An 18,617-nucleotide genomic window follows, 5' to 3' on the forward strand; every position below is an offset into this window, starting at 1 on the left:
TCGATTCCCGCTGATGATGTCCATGCGTCATTAGTGACAATTAGGAGAAACGAGGGCAGAAAAGCTTTTGGCCTGGGGGCCCGGGCTGGTGGGAGGGTCGCTGGGACAATTGAATTCCCCACCAGACAAATGAGATTACCGGTGCAGCCTGGGCCCACCTCCCCGGGCGCCCGGGACATAAATGGCCAGGTGGGGCGGCCGCACTCGCCCAGCCATGCAGGTCCCCAGCCCCAGCGTGCGCGAGGCGGCCTCCATGTACGGCACCGCGGTGGCCGTCTTCCTGGTCATCCTCGTGGCTGCGCTGCAGGGCTCGGCCCCCGCCGAGAGCCCCTTCCCCTTCCACATCCCCCTGGACCCCGAGGGGACCCTGGAGCTGTCCTGGAACGTCAGCTACGCGCAGGAGACCGTCTACTTCCAGCTCCTGGTGCGGGAGCTCAAGGCTGGTGTCCTGTTCGGGATGTCGGACCGAGGGGAGCTGGAGAATGCTGATCTGGTGGTGCTCTGGACTGACAGGGACGGCGCCTACTTCGGGGTGAGTCCTCCCCGACCCCAGCGCCCCCGATCCTGCCCTTCTCTGCACTCGCCCTCCCGAACCTGGCAAAGGAAGTCTCCCTCTCGCCTCTCTGGTCCCCTGTATCTGAGCATCCCTGTGTCCCAAGCTTGGGCGTCTCAGATGCCGACGTGAGGTCAAGATGCGAAACAGGTAGCTTCCCTGACTGCCCGGCACACCCAAGGAGCGCAGCCCAAGACGGGGGACACGCTCACCACATAAAGCACAGCCTCTCCACACCTCCCTGTCACCCTCAGGAGGGCGGCCCCCACCCCCCCACCTGCACAAACGGTGTGTGGAGCTCACACGCACCCAAGCGAGGGGCCCAGCCTGCGCCGCCTGGGAGCTGGTGCTTGCACACGTGGGTGACCTGTGCACCCGGCCTGGAAGGAACCATCCGCACTGAGGCGCACACCTCACTCCACACCCCAAATTCACCCTCAATTCTTGCTGGAAAGGGTGGAGGAGCAGGGAGATTGCCCTTCAGAGGAGAGGGGCTTGCGGGGCCCTGGACAGACTGCAGAGGGCCCCCCTGCGTGGGGAGAGCCCAGCCATCCTGCCCTAAGCACCGCCCCAGCTTCCTCTACCCCCGCCTCCCCGGGGGGCCAAATCTGCTCTCTCAGGGACACAGACCCAGGAGGGCTAACACGCTCCTGCAAGTCAGCAGGCACTTGATCTGTGGGCAGAGGGGCTCTTACTTCCTGAAGAGTGGGAATCCGGCTGGACTGGCTAGCCAGGCTCAGGAGGGGCCTCCCAGCCTCGTGTTGCCCATCTGCAGAGTGGGTACAATTCTGCCTCTCCACTTTCTCTGGATAAGGGGGTTCACACGAGCTGACACCCTTCGCTGATCTTTCTGGAACCCCAGGGGTGCTCCGTCCAACCCCCACCACAGCTCTGCAGGCAGGAAGGAGCTTTGCCCGTTTTCCGGGGAGGCGGGAGCCTGGGCGAGCCTGACCACCAGCCGGATGGGATGGGGGCCACTGGCTCTGGGCCTCCCCGCCTCCCCCACACGAGGCAGCTCAGTGGCTCTGGGTCACGGCCCAGGAAGACCGGGGCAGCACGGCTCCAAGCCGGTCCCAGAGGAGCAGCGAGCCCCGGGCCCAGCTTCCCCGGCTGCCAAGAGAGCTGGGGTGACTTTCGCATCCTCCCGCACAGGCAAGATTAATTTGCACAACAAATTCCTATGCAAACAAATGTCAGGCTTGTTTTTCCTCCTCTAGCAATATGTTCAACAAATACATTCTAGATTTCCAGCTGAAGGCTCACAGGCTAAGTTTCTGCTTCCGTTTGAACTGAGTCCTGCGGATCCCCAGCGTCCCCCGGCAGGAGCTTCGTCACGGCGCTTTTCTCCAGGGGGGAGATTTGGCAAAATCTTTCGTGGGTTTCTTTTTCTTTTTTTCCTCAAGGAAATGAAGAAAATGTGCCGCCGCCCTGAATGCAGGGTTTGAAAGCATTCTGAGGCCGAATAGCTCTGGCCCGCGTTGCTCCTCACCTGCTGGTCGGGGCAGGGCCTCCCTCGCAGCCACCTGGCCCAGGGGCTGTCTTTGGTGCCCTGGCCTGGAGCCCCTGGGTGGCCGGGCCTTAGAGCTGGGTGCCAGGGGGCAGCTGGGGATAGGGGAGGGGAGGGGCTGGCCAGAGCCACCGCCCTTGAACATCCTGGGGACCGGCAGTGGGGCTGTGTGCTCCGGGGCCTCAGTTTACCTTCTCCAGGCAAAGCTGGGACTCGAGTGAGGTGCGCAGGTGCAGGGCTTCTCTCTCTCGGGGCCTTTGAGCATGGGCTGGTGCCCACACCCCACTGCCAGCGTCTCTCCCCTCATTCTCCACGTCTCCCCTCTCCAAGGCTCCATGTGCTGTCAGGCCGCTGTCCCCCAGACCAAGAGGGATTCTTTGTCCAGGACCCCAAGTTCCCAGTCGTGGCATCTCCTGAGTAATACAGGTTCTGGGTCCCACCCAGAGGTCTGGGAACCTGCATGGCCGACCAGCGCCGGCTGGCATTTGAGGTCACCTGTCAAGGCCAGGCACCCCAGGGCGGGGTGTGTCCATGGACTGTGCTGTGGGTGACCACCCGCCCCCTCGGCCTGGCCGCTTGGGCTCCAAGCCTGACCTTGTCTCTGCAGGATGCCTGGAGTGACCAGAAGGGGCAGGTCCACCTGGACTCCCAGCAGGATTACCAGCTTCTGCGGGCACAGAGGACTCCAGAAGGCCTGTACCTGCTCTTCAAGAGGCCTTTTGGCACCTGTGACCCCAACGACTACCTCATCGAGGTGGGTGGCGGCCCGCTTGCCGTGGGCGGGGTGGGGCCGTCTTAACGTCCTGGGGCAGCATCCCGGGCCCCTCACCCGCAGAGAGAGGGGCTCCCAGGGGCAGCTGGGCAGGGACAAGGCAGCTTGGGAGAAGCCAGCTCTGCTCTCAGCCTCTGATGCTTTGAATAAGCAGCTCTTGGTTGACACTTAGCTGACATGTTTCTAGACGTGGGTCTCGCCCCGAAGCCTTCTAATGGAGCCTTGAGTGACCTTGCCCTGGACTCGCTCTCTCCTTTGGGTCCAGCATCTTCAGTGGAATTCTGGAGAAGACTCTCCAGGAGACGTTGGTCCCCCGACCCGGCCCTGGTTGGCCAATGGGCTGTGAGGCTCAGGGCAAGCCCCCGCCTCCACTGGGCCTCAGTTTACCTGCCTGCAAAGGGAGAAAGGGACCTACAAGTAAGGCTCAACCTGCTCTGTCCAGGAATTCACGGCCACAGCGGATCCGAGACCCTTAGGGAAAAACAGCCCGGTTTTCTCTTGAAGACAAAATCCACCTAACTTTTCAGTGCACGTCGACACCCATGGTCTTGCGTTATCTTTGCAGCATGATGGGGGAGGACGTGCCAGGGGACCCATGGCACGCTGGGGACAGAGCGGGGCCAGGATAAGTCCTGAAACAGACGGGTGGTGTTCCGGGGGCTCCGGACAGCGCCAGTCCTTCCTGTCTCAGTGTAGGAAGAATCCAGCCTGGGGCAGAGGGATCGAGAAGAAGGGGTTCATGAGAACAGGACGCTTGGGAGGCAAGAGAGTGCTGCAACCCGAGAACTTAGTGGGCCACAGTTTTATAACCAAAGGAGAAGTGGGATGGGGAGAAGACCCTCTCAGTCTTTCTTGAGTAGACATCATGCTTCCGTCGTCAGCTCCTCCTCCCGGTCGGGCAGGGGAGTTTCCCTGTCCCTACATGGTCAAGCCAGGTCCACAAAGCACTGCTCTTCCTGTGTGCAGAGGGCATGCCCTAACTCACGGAGCTCACTGGCAGGGCTGAGGGCCTCGTGCCACCGTTGTTTTCTTACTTGGAGGGGGCGCGTCTCTTGCTTCTTCTGTATGGTTTTGTTGCTTGGTTCTGAGGTTAAGCAAACGCTTCTTGAGTAATCATTAACATTCAGGGGTCTCCCGTACTTTTTCCTACTTAGAATCCGCTAGTGGGATTAACTATTTAATCACCTGCTTTGTCCCTGTCACTTCCAGAAGGTCACCCGAGTCCTCAACCCTCCTGCTTGCTTACCCATGGAGGAGGCAAGGGCGGGCAGAGCACCCTCTCCCCGAACTTTGCAGGGTGTCTGATGCCCACGTGTGCTCAGCTCAGAGCTTCTAGTCTGGTGCGGGGCAACCTCCGGCCTGGAGCTCTGAGACACCTGTGCAGAGAACAGCCCTGTTCCCAGGGACCTGGGGGAGGCAGAGGGACCCGGGGGAGGCAGAGGGATCCAGGGTCCCAGATGAGCCAGCCTCGTTCACAGCGACCCAGCAATGGTTAGTTGAACCGGACACTAAGCAAATGTAGATTGAGGGCATTTGGGAAGACAAAAGGTATTAATGCATGGGCTCTGGGCGTGGGTGGCCTTGGATTTAATCCCAGCCCAGTTCACACAGAGCCTGAAGGTTCCGTCCTTCACAGAGATGAGAACCAAGCATGTCACAGTGGGGAGGGACCCGGCAGCCTCCCGCTCACCAGGAGCTGGGCTTGGGGCTATGAGTGACGAGGCCCCATCTTGCCTGCAGGATGGCACCGTCCACCTGGTGTACGGACTCCTGGAGGAGCCGCTCCGGTCGCTGGAGGCCATCAACATGTCCGGCTTGCGCACGGGGCTGCAGAGGGTGCAGCTGCTGAAGCCCAGCATCCCGCAGCCGGCCCTGCCCACAGACACACGCACCATGGAGATCCGCGCCCCTGACGTCCTCATCCCTGGCCAGCAGACCACGTACTGGTGCTACGTGACCGAGCTCCCAGACGGCTTCCCCCGGCACCACATCGTCATGGTACGCGGGCCCCGGCGTGTCCACTCCTGGAGAGCTGTCCAGGGTCCAGCCCCACGCATGCTCTGACCCCCATCGCCCTGCTCGCTCCACCCCCCCAGAGCTGCTGCACCCCGGCTTCCAGCCTGGACCAACCGATGTCTTGATTTCTGCATCTTCCCCTGGGATGGGAATGGCTGTCTATCTGTCTGTCTGTCTGTCAGGCCACCCTCCCCCTGGAAATAACAGCTCAGCTCAGAGCTCAGTTGCTCTGAACATGCACCCGGAGACACAACAAGAATGACAATACCTGCTGAATTACTCTTTGTCTGGCTCCAGGGGAAGGGAAAGTGGTTTACCCACTCCATCCTCCCAGCACCACACACACAGCCCTACAGACCATCATCCTTATTTCCAGTCGAGGGTGTATGGCCCAGAGAGGCTGTGTGAGCCCCCAACTTACACAGCAGGACGCGACGGGACAGACTCACAGCTGCACCTGCCCCCTAGGCTCAGGCTTCGCCTCGAGCAATCTCCGTGTCTCCAGCCCCTGCTGCTTTCTCGCAAGCACTGCTGACTTCCTGTCCCCCCCAACCAAGAAATGACTTGCCCGGGACCCCTTCCCTCTGCTTCAGCTCTCACCATGACCTTCTGGCAGATCCTGACTGGTTCCCGGGTGGTGGGTTAGCTCCCAAAACCCTGGACTCGAGGCTCCCCAGAAACCACCGGGTGCAGCCCTCCCATTTTACAGATGGGCAAGCAGAGGCCCACTCGGGAGGGGGGCTTCAGTGGGGGTGAGCGTGTGGGGGCGGGTTCTCAGCGGGCGCCCACCCCACAGTACGAGCCCATCGTCACCGAGGGCAACGAGGCGCTGGTGCACCACATGGAGGTCTTCCAGTGCGCCGCCGAGTTCGAGACCATCCCCCACTTCAGCGGGCCCTGCGACTCCAAGATGAAGCCGCAGCGGCTCAACTTCTGCCGACACGTGCTGGCCGCCTGGGCCCTGGGCGCCAAGGTGCGTGCCCCTCCCGCGTCTCCCCGGGGCGCCCCCTCTCCCCACTGCCTCTACGCCGCTGGAGTCCCATGGCTCTTTGGAGCCACAGATGCCTCCTCCAGCCCCTGTTCCTTCCCTCATGGGCATCATTCTCGCTCCCCGTCAAGTTCCGCTGGATTTGGAGGGGACTGTGCACAGGGTGGTCCCGGGGCCACCCTGGCTGCGTCCAGGGTCTTCCAGCAGCTTCCTCCAGCAGCTCAGCGGTGGGCTTGGGCGGTGGGCTCACCTGGGGTTAAGAGCTCTCTGCACCCCCTGACCTCAAGTCTAACAGGAGCACTGTGTGGGCTGGTAATGAGCTGCCCATCAGCGGGGGAGCGTCATTCTAATCTGGCTGCCCCACCAACCCTCGCCCCCACCCTTTCAGCTCAGGCTCCGGCATGCGGGTGGATTTGCCCTGACCCCCCCAGGGCCTCCCCTGGTGCCTGCCCCGTCTGTCTTCTGGGCTGAGCCCTCCCTTTGCCCCCCGCAGGCCTTTTACTACCCAGAGGAAGCGGGCCTGGCCTTCGGGGGGCCCGGCTCCTCCAGATTTCTCCGCCTGGAAGTTCACTACCACAACCCGCTGGTGATAACAGGTAGGGTTGTCCGAGACGCGCTGCCCTTCTTACTTGCCTCTGACCTGCCCTCGGGAGCCCGTGGACTCGCCGTGTCCCAGGGGGGTAGCCGGGCTGGCAGGACTCAGCCTGCGTCCTCTCCCCCGAGTCCAGCCTGCCTGTCGCCTGACCCACTGTGGCCTGTGGCCCTCTCAGCCTCCTCTCTGCCCGTCTCCTGTGGCTGCGGTGGGCTCTTAAAGGCGCACACCCACACAGGAGGGGCCCAGCACCTCACCCCTCCCCCTCCACAAACACCAGCTGCTGCTGCCCTGCCACTGCCCCGGGAACCACCTGGGAAGGCAGCTTGAGGTTTCTTGTGTGCCCATTTTGCAGATGAGGAAATTGAGGCCAGGGTAGGACACAGCTCACCCCTCCCCACAGCGTTTCCTTGCTAGCACCTGCAGAGAAGACGGCTAGTATCAGGGTGTGCCGACCAAAGGGGACACAGACAGTGGAGAGAGGGTGTCAGCTGGAGGGGATTGCATACACTGTATCCCCTGGAAGTCTAACTTCTGTGAGGCTGCTAAGACCCAGAGACGCCCCCTACCCCTGAGCACGAGGGGTGCTTCCCATCTTCTTCCGTCCCCAGAACAGCATGGGCTGGGACAAGGCACCTGGCTGGATAGCAGAAAGCAGGGCCCTCCAAGCCAACATCATCCCTGCCCCAGAACCCAGCCTCCGATGGCTTGACCACGAGGAGGCACGGCCCCAGACTGTCTCCAGGGGCAAGGGGCATGCCTGGCTCAACAGGGGCATTTCTGGCCATGGACCTCCCTCCTGCTTCTCTCGATGGAGCAAATGTGTGCCTGGAGTGTGTGTGTGACAACGGGGCTTTGTTTCCACGTGTTCTGAGTCAGGGCAGCAAACAGGTCCTGCTTGCCTGGCTCTCCTCTGAGTGGCCCTCAGCGACGGCGCCTGGAAAGGCATCTGGGATTGATTGGAGATGTCTGCCCTGGGTGCTGGAGGGGTGGCCTCCGTCTGCCTCCTACTGTTGAGTCCATGCTCAGCAGACAGAAACCCACGAGACCCCCCGTGTGGGAAGCAGTGTGATCTTGTTCCCCGATCGACCACAGCAGACCTCAGGTCCAGGAAGGTGCAAAGGCTTCTCAGAAGGGAGACGCAAGCAGGGGGCCAGGAGGTATGAAAGGAGGAGTCTCGGTGGTCCGGGCAGCATGGTGGCGGCCTTGGAGGACAAGGAGCCTTTTCACGAGGGAAGCCGACACGTGCTGCGTTCCAGATGGAGGGACAGGCTGTGCCTAGACATGGAGGTGGGCAAGGCCAGCATGTTCCAGAAAACATAGGTGGTCTGGCCTGGCTGCAGCATAGGGGCTGGGAAAGTGAGGTGGGGGCCAGAGAGCAGGACGGCTGGGTCGCTCTGCACCCGAAGGTGGGCACAGGGTCAGTCTTTAGGAGGGTGATGCCAGCTGATACTACCCCAGAAACTGAGAGGGTTTTCCTCCCTGTTTTACTGGCGTCTTCCGCCATATATAGCCACACAGGCTTCTTCTCACTCACTTTTTTTTAAATGACATGTTTCATTTGTGTAATGAAGGGTAGAAATGGTCTGATAAGAACCTGAGCTCCAGGCTGGGCCCAGCCCGTCTCTCCCTGGTGGTGTGACCAGGCGTGGGGCACCCTCCCCCTGCCCGTGCTCACTCACTCACTCAGCCGCTCTGGGGCTGTGAAGGCTTGGGACACAGCGCTCCCAACGGGGTGCAGGCTCCGGGGGTGAGCTTGACTGGTAGCCGCCAGCGATTTCTTCCTGGCCGCATAATTAATACCTTCTGCCACCGCTAGAATTATCTGCTGCACGCACAGAGAGGACCATAAGTCAGCTTGGGCCTTAGTGTGGTATGGGATTTATGGCTCATTTAAAACCTGAAAGCAAATGGATTTTCGAAAACTCCTTAAGCGTCAAGGAAGTCTGTCCTTTCCTGATTATCTGCTTGTATTTATGGATCCTTTGCCAAATATAAGGACGCTCCTGTTGCTTTGCAAAATCTGGAGATGGATCTCTTTTCTATAAATATCAAAATTCCACAATTATTTCATTATTTAATCCCTGTCTGAATTTTAACCAATTGCATCTCCCTTTTTATTATTATCCTCTGATGTAATCAGCCCAGAGACACAGAGGCTGAGTTTGGACACTGCGGTGGTGGTGGTGGGGGGTGGTGGCTGGTGCAAGGGGGCTGGAGGCAGAGGGGGTGTTCTTGGTTCCACCTCAGAGCAGCTGAGCAGGGAGACAGCCCAGCACCAAAGTCGCCGTGGGCTGCATTCCAGCTCGGCTACTTCCCAGCCCTGCAGTTCTTGAGCAGGGACTTTAGCTCAGGCTCTGCGCCTCAGTTTCCCCATCTATAACGTGGGACGATGATTCTTTGGTTCCATGGGCTCTCTGCCCGGCTCCCAGCTCTCCTGCATATCCTGAGGGGGTGAGTCATGTTCAGCCTCCACTCCTCCCCCGTGGGACCAGACCTGAACTGCTCAGGGCCTCGCTGAGCAATTCCAGGCAGGGAGAGGGCAGGGAGGAGTCGCTAGAGGCCTGTGGGTGCCAGCATCCCCGGACCTCCGGCCATCAGCTGCACATGACCACTGGGAGGCTGCCCAGGAAGTTTTTGGACTCGCCAATTAGCTGATGGCAAGAAGAGCCGGCAGGTGTGGCTGGACCGTGATGGGCAGAAGCGATGATTCTTCTTTGGATGAGGCCTTTGACTTCGAGCCCAGAGAGGGACAGCAACTTGCCAGAGATCACACAGCACACTTGAGCAAACGGAGCCCAGGACGGTGTGTGAGCCAGGGGGAGCTCCAGGACCTCTCCCCAGGAGCCCACGCTCCTTCTCAGGTTTCTCCTGGGACGTCCTCCCAGGAGATGCAAGCCCTGGGTCAACCCTGCAGGACAGGAATCAACGAGGGAGCCCCAGAAGGACGTGCCTTAAATACTTCCTGCTGACTTCACCACGCAAACCCGCGCTCACCTGCTCAGGGGCGGAGGCTCCTCTGTAAGACTGGCCGTGCCCTCCTCTCCATCCAAACTGAGCAGTTCGTGCTGTGGGTGGATTCCAGCTCAGGGACCTGTGAACTCACGGGAAGAGCATCAAGGCGCCTGCCCAGCCCTCGGAGGGACTGGCCAGCTTCCCAAGCCCACGGCAGGCGTCTCGCCCTGCCCGGTTTAACAGCACCATTTTCGGTTTTTGTTTGCTGCCTTAGTTAAGTCTTCCCAGAGCACTTGCCTCGTTTTCGCAGAAACAATAGCTCTTTCTCTCCCTATGGGAACCGCGCGGGGTGTGTGAATTTGTCTTCCAGTAACCATGGCGTCTGCCTGCAGTAAAGGGTGTGGGGACAAAGGCAGGGGCAGCAGGCGCGGGTGCCCGGCGCCTCCTGGCTGAGGGCGGTGGGGGGTCATGTGCGGGGCTGGGGGCCAGGGCCTCCGCTCACCTCCGTCCCTCCTCCCCCCAGGCCGGCGCGACTCCTCGGGCATCCGCCTGTACTACACGGCCGCGCTGCGGCGCTTCGACGCGGGCATCATGGAGCTGGGCCTGGCGTACACGCCTGTGATGGCCATCCCCCCGCAGGAGACGGCCTTCGTCCTCACCGGCTACTGCACAGACAAGTGCACCCAGCTGGTGAGTGGCACCGCCCGCTTCTCCTGCTGAGGCCCGAGGGTGGGCACCAAGGCCAGCAGCTGTGACCTCGCTCCCCCGACCCTGCAGCTTCTGCAGCCTCCCCAGCCCCCTGACCCCAAGGAGCCTTCCTGTGGCTGCGTGTTCTGCATCGCCCTCTCCAGCAAGAACTGTGGGCCCCCATTTGGTGGTGGGGCTGGTGGTAAAGAACCCGCTGGCCAACGCAGGAAACGTAAGAGACTTGGGTTCAATCCCTGGATCAGGAAGATCCCCTGGAGGAAGGCATGGCAACCCACTCCAGTACTTTGCCTGGAGAATCCCATGGACAGAGGAGCCCGGCAGGCTACAGTCCAAAGGGTCACAAAGAGTTGGACACGACTGAAGCAACTTAGCATGCACGCATTCAGTCCACATCCCAGCCAGCACTGAAAATACGAGTTCAGCCATGAGTGAGACAGGCACGCGTTCACCGTGGAAAAACGCAGCTAACCACCAAGGCCCCCTCAGCGCAGTGTCCTCTCCTCTGCCCTGGCTGCCAGTTCTTGGATCTTTTGTTTCCTTCTAGATGTTTTCCCTGCTTGTTGCTACAAGCCCGTTCACTTGCATGCTTCAAAACAAATTGAATAGTTCGTCCGTGACTTGCCCTTTAACCGATGAGCAGCACGGATGAAGTGGGAACTTCATCACCTGAGACCAGCCAGGCGCCCAGGGCAGAGCACACGAGGGAGCACTGGTCCCCGGGGCTGCGAGGGGCAGGTGGGCACAGGTAACATCAGTCTCCTGAGCAGAGGGAGGGCCTGAGCTTCCGGAGGAGTGAAAGGGGCTCCCCAGATTCTGGGTGCTCCGTGCCCCCTGCCTCCCCCAGTTCTGGCTGGGGCTGACCTGTCCCCTCATCACCAGCATCCAGGCTGCCTTAACTTCCCACTGATGGGAAGAAGCCCTCCAGGGAATTTATGTGCACTCAGGAGACGTGTGCCGGGTGGATTCTAGAGGCACAGCTGCCATGCACGGGGATGTGAGCTTTCATTGGGATGACTCTGGTAAAACGGCCCCCAGAAAGCCCACTCGGAGCTTTCCTCCCCCACAGTACTGGGGTGTGCCCTGTGCCCCAGACTTACCCAACCGCCGTGTTATCAGTGTCTTAGCGTGTCAATCATTGGGAGAAAAACATCCCTGCTGTTCCATTTGAATTCCCCTATTTATAGAAGTAGGCTTCCCTGGTAGCTCAGCTGGTAAAGAATCTGCCTGCAATGCAGGAGACCCTGGTTTGATTTCTGGGTCAAGAAGTTGCCCTGGAGAAGGGTTAGGCTACCCACTCCAGTATTCTTGGGCTTCCCTGGTGGCTCAGACGGTAAAGAATCCGCCTGCAATGCGGGAGACCTGGGTTGGGTCCCTGAGTTGGGAAGATACCCTGGAGGAGGGAAAGGCCACCCACTCCAGTATTCTTGCCTGGAGAATCCCATGGACAGAGGAGCCTGGAGGGCTACAGTCCATGGGGTGGCAAAGACTCAGACACGACTGGGCGACGGACCTCAGGACACATTTATAGACGCTGAGGACCTGGGCACCGACCTCTAGGCCATCTGCCCTCCTTTTCTGTGAATATCTGCTCGTAACTTTGTCCAGTGTTCCCGGTGGGCTGTCTGTCTTACTCTGGTGGTTTCTATTTGGCGGAGGTTACTTCTCAGTCTGTTGTGAATGCTGCGAACACCCTGCCGCGCGTGGCCCCTTCGCTGCCACAGAGCCAGGTGAGGGTTAGCATATCCACCCAACAGATGAGGAGCGTGGGGCCCGCGGGGGCCACGGAGCCTGCCTGTATGGAGCGAGACGTCAGGCGCGGCCTGCTCTGCGGTGAGGTTTAGAGTGGATTTGTCTTCCCATGAGTGGATCCCCTGGGATTTGTCCTTCGGCGGGGGGCTCCTCGAAGCCTTAGGCAAGCAAAGTGCCCTTGAGACAGAGCTGGTGGGCTGCGTGGACCTCGTCAGCGTCCACGGCGGATCAACTCCGTCTGAGATGAGGCTGAGAAACTGTAACCACAGCCGCGTCTGACCGCGTCCCGCGTCCCCAGAACACGGTGACTCCTGGCCGTATGAAGGGCCCGGGCCTGCGGCTGCACACTCCCCCGCGAGGAGGGGCCCGGCCAGTCCCTGCCCTGTGCCGGCAGGACCCGGGTCGTGTTGACCCGCTGACCTTGAGCACACCTCTTGCCAGCCTGGAAACAAGGGCCTGCCTGCCTCCTCTCCGCAGAGTCTCTAAGTACTTAACAGCACAAAACAAAAAGAGCTGTGTTCTTGTTCCCCTTCCAATAGTACGTTCTTTGGGAAAATCGCATTTCTGTGGACGCTCGTGGAAGGGCTTCTGGAAGAGTGGGGGTCTCGTCTCCGTTGGCAGACCCCCAAGGGGCACAGCTTCCGCATTCGGAAGTCTGTCCTGGTCTAGACATCCCGGCTGAAGACAAGCCCAGAAGAAGCACCGTGTTTTCAACCATAGGCCCCAAATAGCAATCCCCCTGCACCTTTCACACATCTGAATTCTGGGGACCAGAGGGGAGAGACTCATGGTCCCACCCATCGGCAGGGGCTCCCAGTTGTCACACACGTGGCCATAAGGTCTCCCAGCCCTCCATCACTGCAAGGGCCAGAGGGTGCCCCTAATGACCAAGGGCAGGGGTGGTGGCGGGCACAGAGCAAGCTGGAGGCACGGAGGGGGAGTCAGGTGACCTTCAGAGGTGCAGCAACCTGTGGTCACTCGGTGATGGAGCTGCCAACCGTGTGGACGGCACGGCGGTGCGAGGTCAGGGAGATGATGTGTGGTGGAGAATCGCTCGACGAATGTAATCGTTTTAGGATGCTTTCCGTCTAAACCGCGTGAGCGTCACGTCGGGGGAATGTCTGGGACGTCGTCTTCTGCCCTGGGGTGATGTGAGGGCTGGCCCGTCTCCCTGGTGCTGCCCGGCCACGGCTGGGACGGCCAGCGCCTCGCCCGACTGGGGAGGAGGAAGGGCCAGGGCCGCCCAGGTGCAAGGCCGCCCGTGGGCTGGGGGCTGCGGCGGCCATGTGCCAGGCCCTGACCCTGCCTCGCCCTGCAGGCCCTGCCCGCCTCGGGGATTCACATCTTCGCCTCTCAGCTCCACACGCACCTGACGGGCCGGAAGGTGGTCACGGTGCTGGCCAGGGACGGCCGGGAGACAGAGATCGTGAACAGGGACAACCACTACAGCCCGCACTTCCAGGTGGGGACCCCCACCCCACCCGCCCCCGCCCCGCCAGGCCCGCCAGGGCACGGCCGGGGCCCCGTTTGACCTTCTCTTCCCCGACACCACACCCCAATCCTGTGCTCCTTCTCTTGGGCCAGGCCCACACACTGGAGGAGCCCACCCAGCCAGTCGCATCCTGTCAGGGGCTTGATGTAGGGAGGGACTCCGGTGGTGGACTCTGGCGTGCAGCCAACTGGGGGGTTTGGGGGACCCGGGCAGCTTGACGGTGACCTCCATCTTAGATGACCACCTTCTAGTCCTAATGGCCTCCCGGCCGGAGGCCTCACTTAGCCATCCTGGCACCCCCCAGAAGGTCGTGGGGCAGCGGGGGAGAGGGGGCACTGCGTCTGCAGGACTCTGAAGTCTCGCCTCTTCCTTGCCCTCCCCGCCCTCTGCTCTGCCCACCCCAGGAGATCCGCATGTTGAAGAAGGTCGTGTCTGTCCACCCGGTGAGTGCCTGGTTTGGGGCAGGAGACCGAGGTGCGGGGAGGGCAGGAAGGATGGAGAGGGCAGAGGCTGTGGAAGGCCTTCCAGAACCAGCTCTGAGACTCCCCAGGGCTGCACAGGGGGCCCTTGGAGGGGCAAGGACCAGAGGGCACTCGGGGCCACAGGCCTCCTCCCGCCTGATCAGAGGACCACAGACCTGAGAGCTTCAAGGAGAGATGAGGGCCTGGGGCTCACTGGTGGGTCGCTGACCATGCAGCAGGGCACTCCTGAGCAGGGTGGGGGCTCACCCAAACGCAGGCTGTGACATCCGACCAGCCCCATGCAGCCACCAGCTGGCCTGTGGCCCCAGTAAGAAGGGGCCAGAGAAGTCGACTGGTCATCACTCCCTGGGGACACTCCAGGGTGGTCCTCAAGTGTAGGGACCCCGGGGGGCCACTGTCGTGTTCCTCAGGGGGACCGACCACTGTGGTCACTCGTGGGTCCAGCCCGGGGCACCTGGACCCCAGGCGGGCAGGCACTGAGGGCGTCTGTCGCCTCGGCCCTCCAGGGAGACATGCTCATCACCTCTTGCACGTACAACACGGAAGACAGGAGGCTGGCCACCGTGGTGAGTCACCCCCACGTCCCGCCCCCTGCCGCAGAGCACAGGCACCAGTCTCAGCTCCGCTGGAACGCAGGGCGGGGGTGCCCCTCGCTCATTCAGCCAGTAAAGCAGGGGCTCTCACGCGGTGGGCCCTGGGCCAGCGTTAACATCCCCTCTTCAGTTCAGTTCAGTCGTGTCCGACTCTTTGCGACCCCATGGACCGCAGCATGCCAGGCCTCCCTGTCCATTACCAACTCCCGGAGCTTACTCAAACTCATGTCCATCGAGCCGGTGATGCCATCCAACCATCTCATCCTCTGTTGTCCCCTTCTCCTCCTCCTGCCCTCAAACATCCCCTGGGTACCCGATAAACACATAAACTCATCAGTTCCTCCCCAGGCTGGGTGGTGACTCCCGGCGATGTCTGCTTTAACGAGCTACCCGGGTTATTTTAATGGCTGCCCTAGTCAGAGAGCCAAGGCCAGAGACATGTGTCAGCTACTGGAGCCCGCGCTGGGGAGAGGCTGGGGGCGTGAGGGGGCTCCCTGCCCCCAGGGAAACAGGCCAGCCACATGCGACTCCTGCGACCGGCAGAGGTGGGATAAAGCTGAGGATGCGGAGGAGGCGTCGCTCCCTGAGCTGCACGTGCCGGCTGACTGCTGTGCTGTCTGTCTCTCTGGCAAAGGCTGAGGACTCCAGGAGGGCAGGGCCTCTGCCCACTCAGAACACGATCTGGCCTCGTGCGATGAGTGGGTGCACGCGTGCGTGCGTGAAAGCACTGAACACCCAGAGAGGCTGGACGGCGGCGTCTGGGGTGACGCCGACGCGCCAGTGCTGACGGGCATCCTCTCCATCCTGCAGGGGGGCTTCGGGATCCTGGAGGAGATGTGCGTCAACTACGTGCACTACTACCCCCAGACGCAGCTGGAGCTCTGCAAGAGCGCCGTGGACCCTGGCTTCCTGCAGAAGTACTTCCACCTTGTGAACAGGTGATGGCTCCATGGGGCGTGCCCGCTGTGCCTTCCATCCTGGGCACGGCAGGGGAATCCCGGCCCTGAACACTCCCCCCAACCCCAAACCCTCCAGGCCCTGGGCGAAAGCAGGGAGCCCAGGAGCAAGGTGAGCAGGAACTGGCAATCAGGCCCCCACCCACCTTGAGGTGCTGGTGTCAGGCATCCCCAATGGATCTCCATTCTTGCTTCCTATCGAGTCTGGACTTGGCCCAAGGAGCCCCTCACCCAGCCCTGGAGCAGCCGTTCCCACCTGAGCCAAGATGGCACAAGAGATGAAGCCTATTAGTCATCAGGGCGGGAGGCAGGGCCAGGGCAGTGTGCTAGAAGGGCTGCTCTGGGGACCCCACCCCTCTGCAGAGACGCATCACGGGTGCCTTGCTGGGCTCCCCTCCGCTCCCCCAAACCCCTTTCTGGGCGGCTCCTTCTCGCACCAGGTTCAACAGTGAGGAAGTCTGCACCTGCCCCCAGGCGTCTGTCCCCGAGCAGTTTGCCTCCGTGCCCTGGAACTCCTTCAACCGCGAGGTGCTCAAGGCCCTGTACGGCTTCGCGCCCATCTCCATGCACTGCAACAAGTCCTCGGCCGTCCGCTTCCAGGTGTGCCGCTGTGCGCATGAGTGCGTGTCTGCGTGTGTGTGCGTGCATGTGTGTGGCTTGTCCGCTTCCAGGTGTGCCGCCGTGTGCGTGCATGCACATGCGTGCGTGTGCGTGCGTGCGCGCCTGCCATGCGCATGTGTGTGCGTGCGTGCATGTGCGTGCATGCGTGCATGTCTGTGTGTGCGTGTGCATCTGTGTGTGCGTGTGTGCCTGCCGTGCACATGCGTGTGCATATGTGTGGCTTGTCCACTTCCAGGTGTGGCTGCCCATGTGTGTGCACGTGTGCATGCGTGTGTGGCTGCCCGTGTGTGCATGTGTGTGCGTGCACGTGCGTGTGTGCATGCGTGTGTGTGTGTGTGCGCGCGCATGCATGTGTGTGGTTTGTGCACTTCCAGGTGTGGCTGCCTGTGTGTGCGTGTGCATGTGTGTGCGTGCGTGTGCATGCACGTGCGCACATGTGTGTGCGCACACATGCGTGTGGTTTGTCCGCTGCCAGCTGTGCTGCCGTGTGCGTGCATACACGTGTGTGTGCGTGTGTGTGCACGTGTCTGTGTGTGTGTGCGCATGTGCGTGTGGTTTGTCCGCTGCCAGGTGTGGCTGCCCATGTTGGGGGGAGGGTGCATGCGGCTGGGGCCGGCCGGCTGCCCTTGGCCACACAGTCGCCCCTTCCGGACACCCAGCAGCAAGTTCTGCCCACCACTGTGCCCCAGAACCCCTAGAGGACTCCAGTGGGTGACAGGCCTCCTCCCCCAAGGAGCTGGCAAGAAGCACTCACACAAAACAAAGATCAGGTGGTGAGAGACGGCCCAGACAGACAGACAGCCGACCACCTACGGAGGGTGCTGACCACTGCCCCCGAAGGTGCCGCCCTCTCTGGCACACCGGCACATCACAGGACTAACCTCAGTGGTGTGAGTGGGGCATCCGCAGCCTCCCCCGGAGCCTAACAACACAGCGCTCAGGGGGTGGGGGCGGTGAGAAGTCAGGGTCTGAAGCTGCAGGCTGGGTTCCCTCCTCATCCGGGACCCACTGGGATCTAAAGGCATCTCGCTCAGCCCCTGCAAGCTCCTGGCAGGGCCCAGGGCCTGGGCTGGGGCTGAGTTAGGTGGAGAAGGCTCCGCAGCCTGCAACTCTGTGAGGCAGCTTTCCTGGAAGCACTGGGAGCTGGACTAATCACTAATCGAACGTTCCCAGCCCCGAGGTGGGGGCCAACACTGGATCATCAAAGAGCAGTTTGGGGCTGACGTCTGACGTGGTTAAGTGTGGCGTTTGACGCAGCCGTGTGTATGAGTCAGCGGGTGGGGAGAGTGGCTGAACACTCAGGCTGCACTCAGGCCTTCTGACCGCTTCCCTGAAGGAAGTGAGGGGTGGCCAAGCAGGCAGATGGGGGCAGCCCTGGCTCCCAGGTGAGGACCCCCACGTAGCAATGAGCAGTTTGCTTTGGTTTGGGAGAAGGTGAGTTTAAGGGCAGGAACCCACAGGGTCACTGGGAGAAGTGCTGGGGGAGGTGGTCCCCACTTCGCCCCTCCAGCCTCCATTTACCTCCTCGTCCCTTCCTTGCAGGGCGAGTGGAATCGGCAGCCCCTGCCTGAGATCGTGTCCAGGTTGGAAGAGCCCACCCCTCACTGCCCGGCCAGCCAGGCTCAGAGCCCCGCTGGCCCCACCGTGCTCAACATCGGTGGGGGCAAAGGTTGAATGTGGGCGGTCTCCTCGCTCCCCTCACCATGCTGTCCCTGCGGGCTCACAGCAGCTCTGTGCACCCCCTACTCTGTGAAGACCCCCATGGAACAGCCCAGCACGGAGGGCTGGACCAAGCCACCACCTGAGACCAGGGTCCGGTCCAGCTTTCTCCCCCAGGGACCCCCTGCATGGCTAAGAGGGTCCCGTGACAACTCTCGCTGACCCACCGAGGCCCAGGTGGACCGGGACCCTTGCACACCCTTTGACACAGCATAAGGGTAACCCCTCTTGGAAGTCTAGAGTCCAGAGCCCCGAGAGCCCTGCCATCTCGCTGGGGCTGGGGGGTGCCCGTCTCCTGGGACACGAGCCACAACCGGACGCAGGCCAGACTCCCGAGAGCTGTCCCGGCCCCGCGTCCCCAGCGCCCGCGGAGGGTGATCGGTGTTGCGTGTGACGGGTGCAAGCGGTGTTGCACTTAAACGTGTCCCTGCAGACCGGCTCGTGTGTCGCAGTGGGCGTCTTCTCTGCCGACGGGGGCAGGACAAACCACTTAGCTAGTTAGAGACTCGCCTGGGAAATGGCTCCATTGGAGGGTAAACAGATATTTTCGCCTACCTAAAGGGAAAGCCTAAGAACAGCTCTCACCACCACCAAAAGGATGCGATGGCAAGGATCCAGGCCAGGATCTGGGTGCCAGCTCCCTGGGAGGTGGGGTCAATGGCCCAGGTCACTTCTCTCTGCGGTGGGACAGGTGGCTGACAGAGCAAGCAAGCCCTGGAACCAGACCTGCGCTAGAAGGCCGGCCCCGCCTCCCCGACCCTCGGTCTTCTCTTCTGTGAGACGGGGCCAGTGTCGTGCGGGTTGCTGAGACGATAAGGCTCACGCCTGGGGCCAGCACCCGGTGGCAGCTGGTGCAGGGTGGTGCTGCCGGCCAGGCCCTGCCTCCCAGGTCATCTCCACCTTCCTTCCCTCTT

At 61.5% G+C, this 18,617-nt stretch overlaps 1 protein-coding gene across 1 annotated transcript; it reads left to right on the forward strand.

Annotated features, from left to right (window-relative positions):
* Nucleotides 1-214: 214 nt before the first annotated feature.
* On the forward strand, nucleotides 215-17,658 carry DBH (dopamine beta-hydroxylase). The gene is made up of 12 exons (XM_055539235.1): nucleotides 215-532; nucleotides 2,668-2,814; nucleotides 4,573-4,830; nucleotides 5,645-5,821; nucleotides 6,330-6,432; nucleotides 9,907-10,073; nucleotides 13,159-13,302; nucleotides 13,737-13,775; nucleotides 14,321-14,380; nucleotides 15,218-15,345; nucleotides 15,804-15,963; nucleotides 17,527-17,658. Exons 1-12 carry the CDS (start codon nucleotides 215-217, stop codon nucleotides 17,656-17,658), a joined length of 1,833 nt encoding a protein of 610 aa, XP_055395210.1.
* The last annotated feature ends 959 nt before the right edge of the window (nucleotides 17,659-18,617 follow it).

Source organism: Bubalus kerabau, chromosome 11 (genome assembly GCF_029407905.1).
Source record: "Bubalus kerabau isolate K-KA32 ecotype Philippines breed swamp buffalo chromosome 11, PCC_UOA_SB_1v2, whole genome shotgun sequence".
NCBI classification, from domain to species: Eukaryota; Metazoa; Chordata; class Mammalia; order Artiodactyla; family Bovidae; genus Bubalus; species Bubalus kerabau.

Coding starts and splice junctions, on each gene's coding strand:
- DBH (XM_055539235.1), top strand. CDS start 215: ATGCAGGTCCCCAGCCCCAGCGTGCGCGAGGCGGCCTCCATGTACGGC. Junction 2,815..4,572: donor CCAACGACTACCTCATCGAG/GTGGGTGGCGGC, acceptor TCTTGCCTGCAG/GATGGCACCGTCCACCTGGT. Junction 13,776..14,320: donor AGGTCGTGTCTGTCCACCCG/GTGAGTGCCTGG, acceptor TCGGCCCTCCAG/GGAGACATGCTCATCACCTC.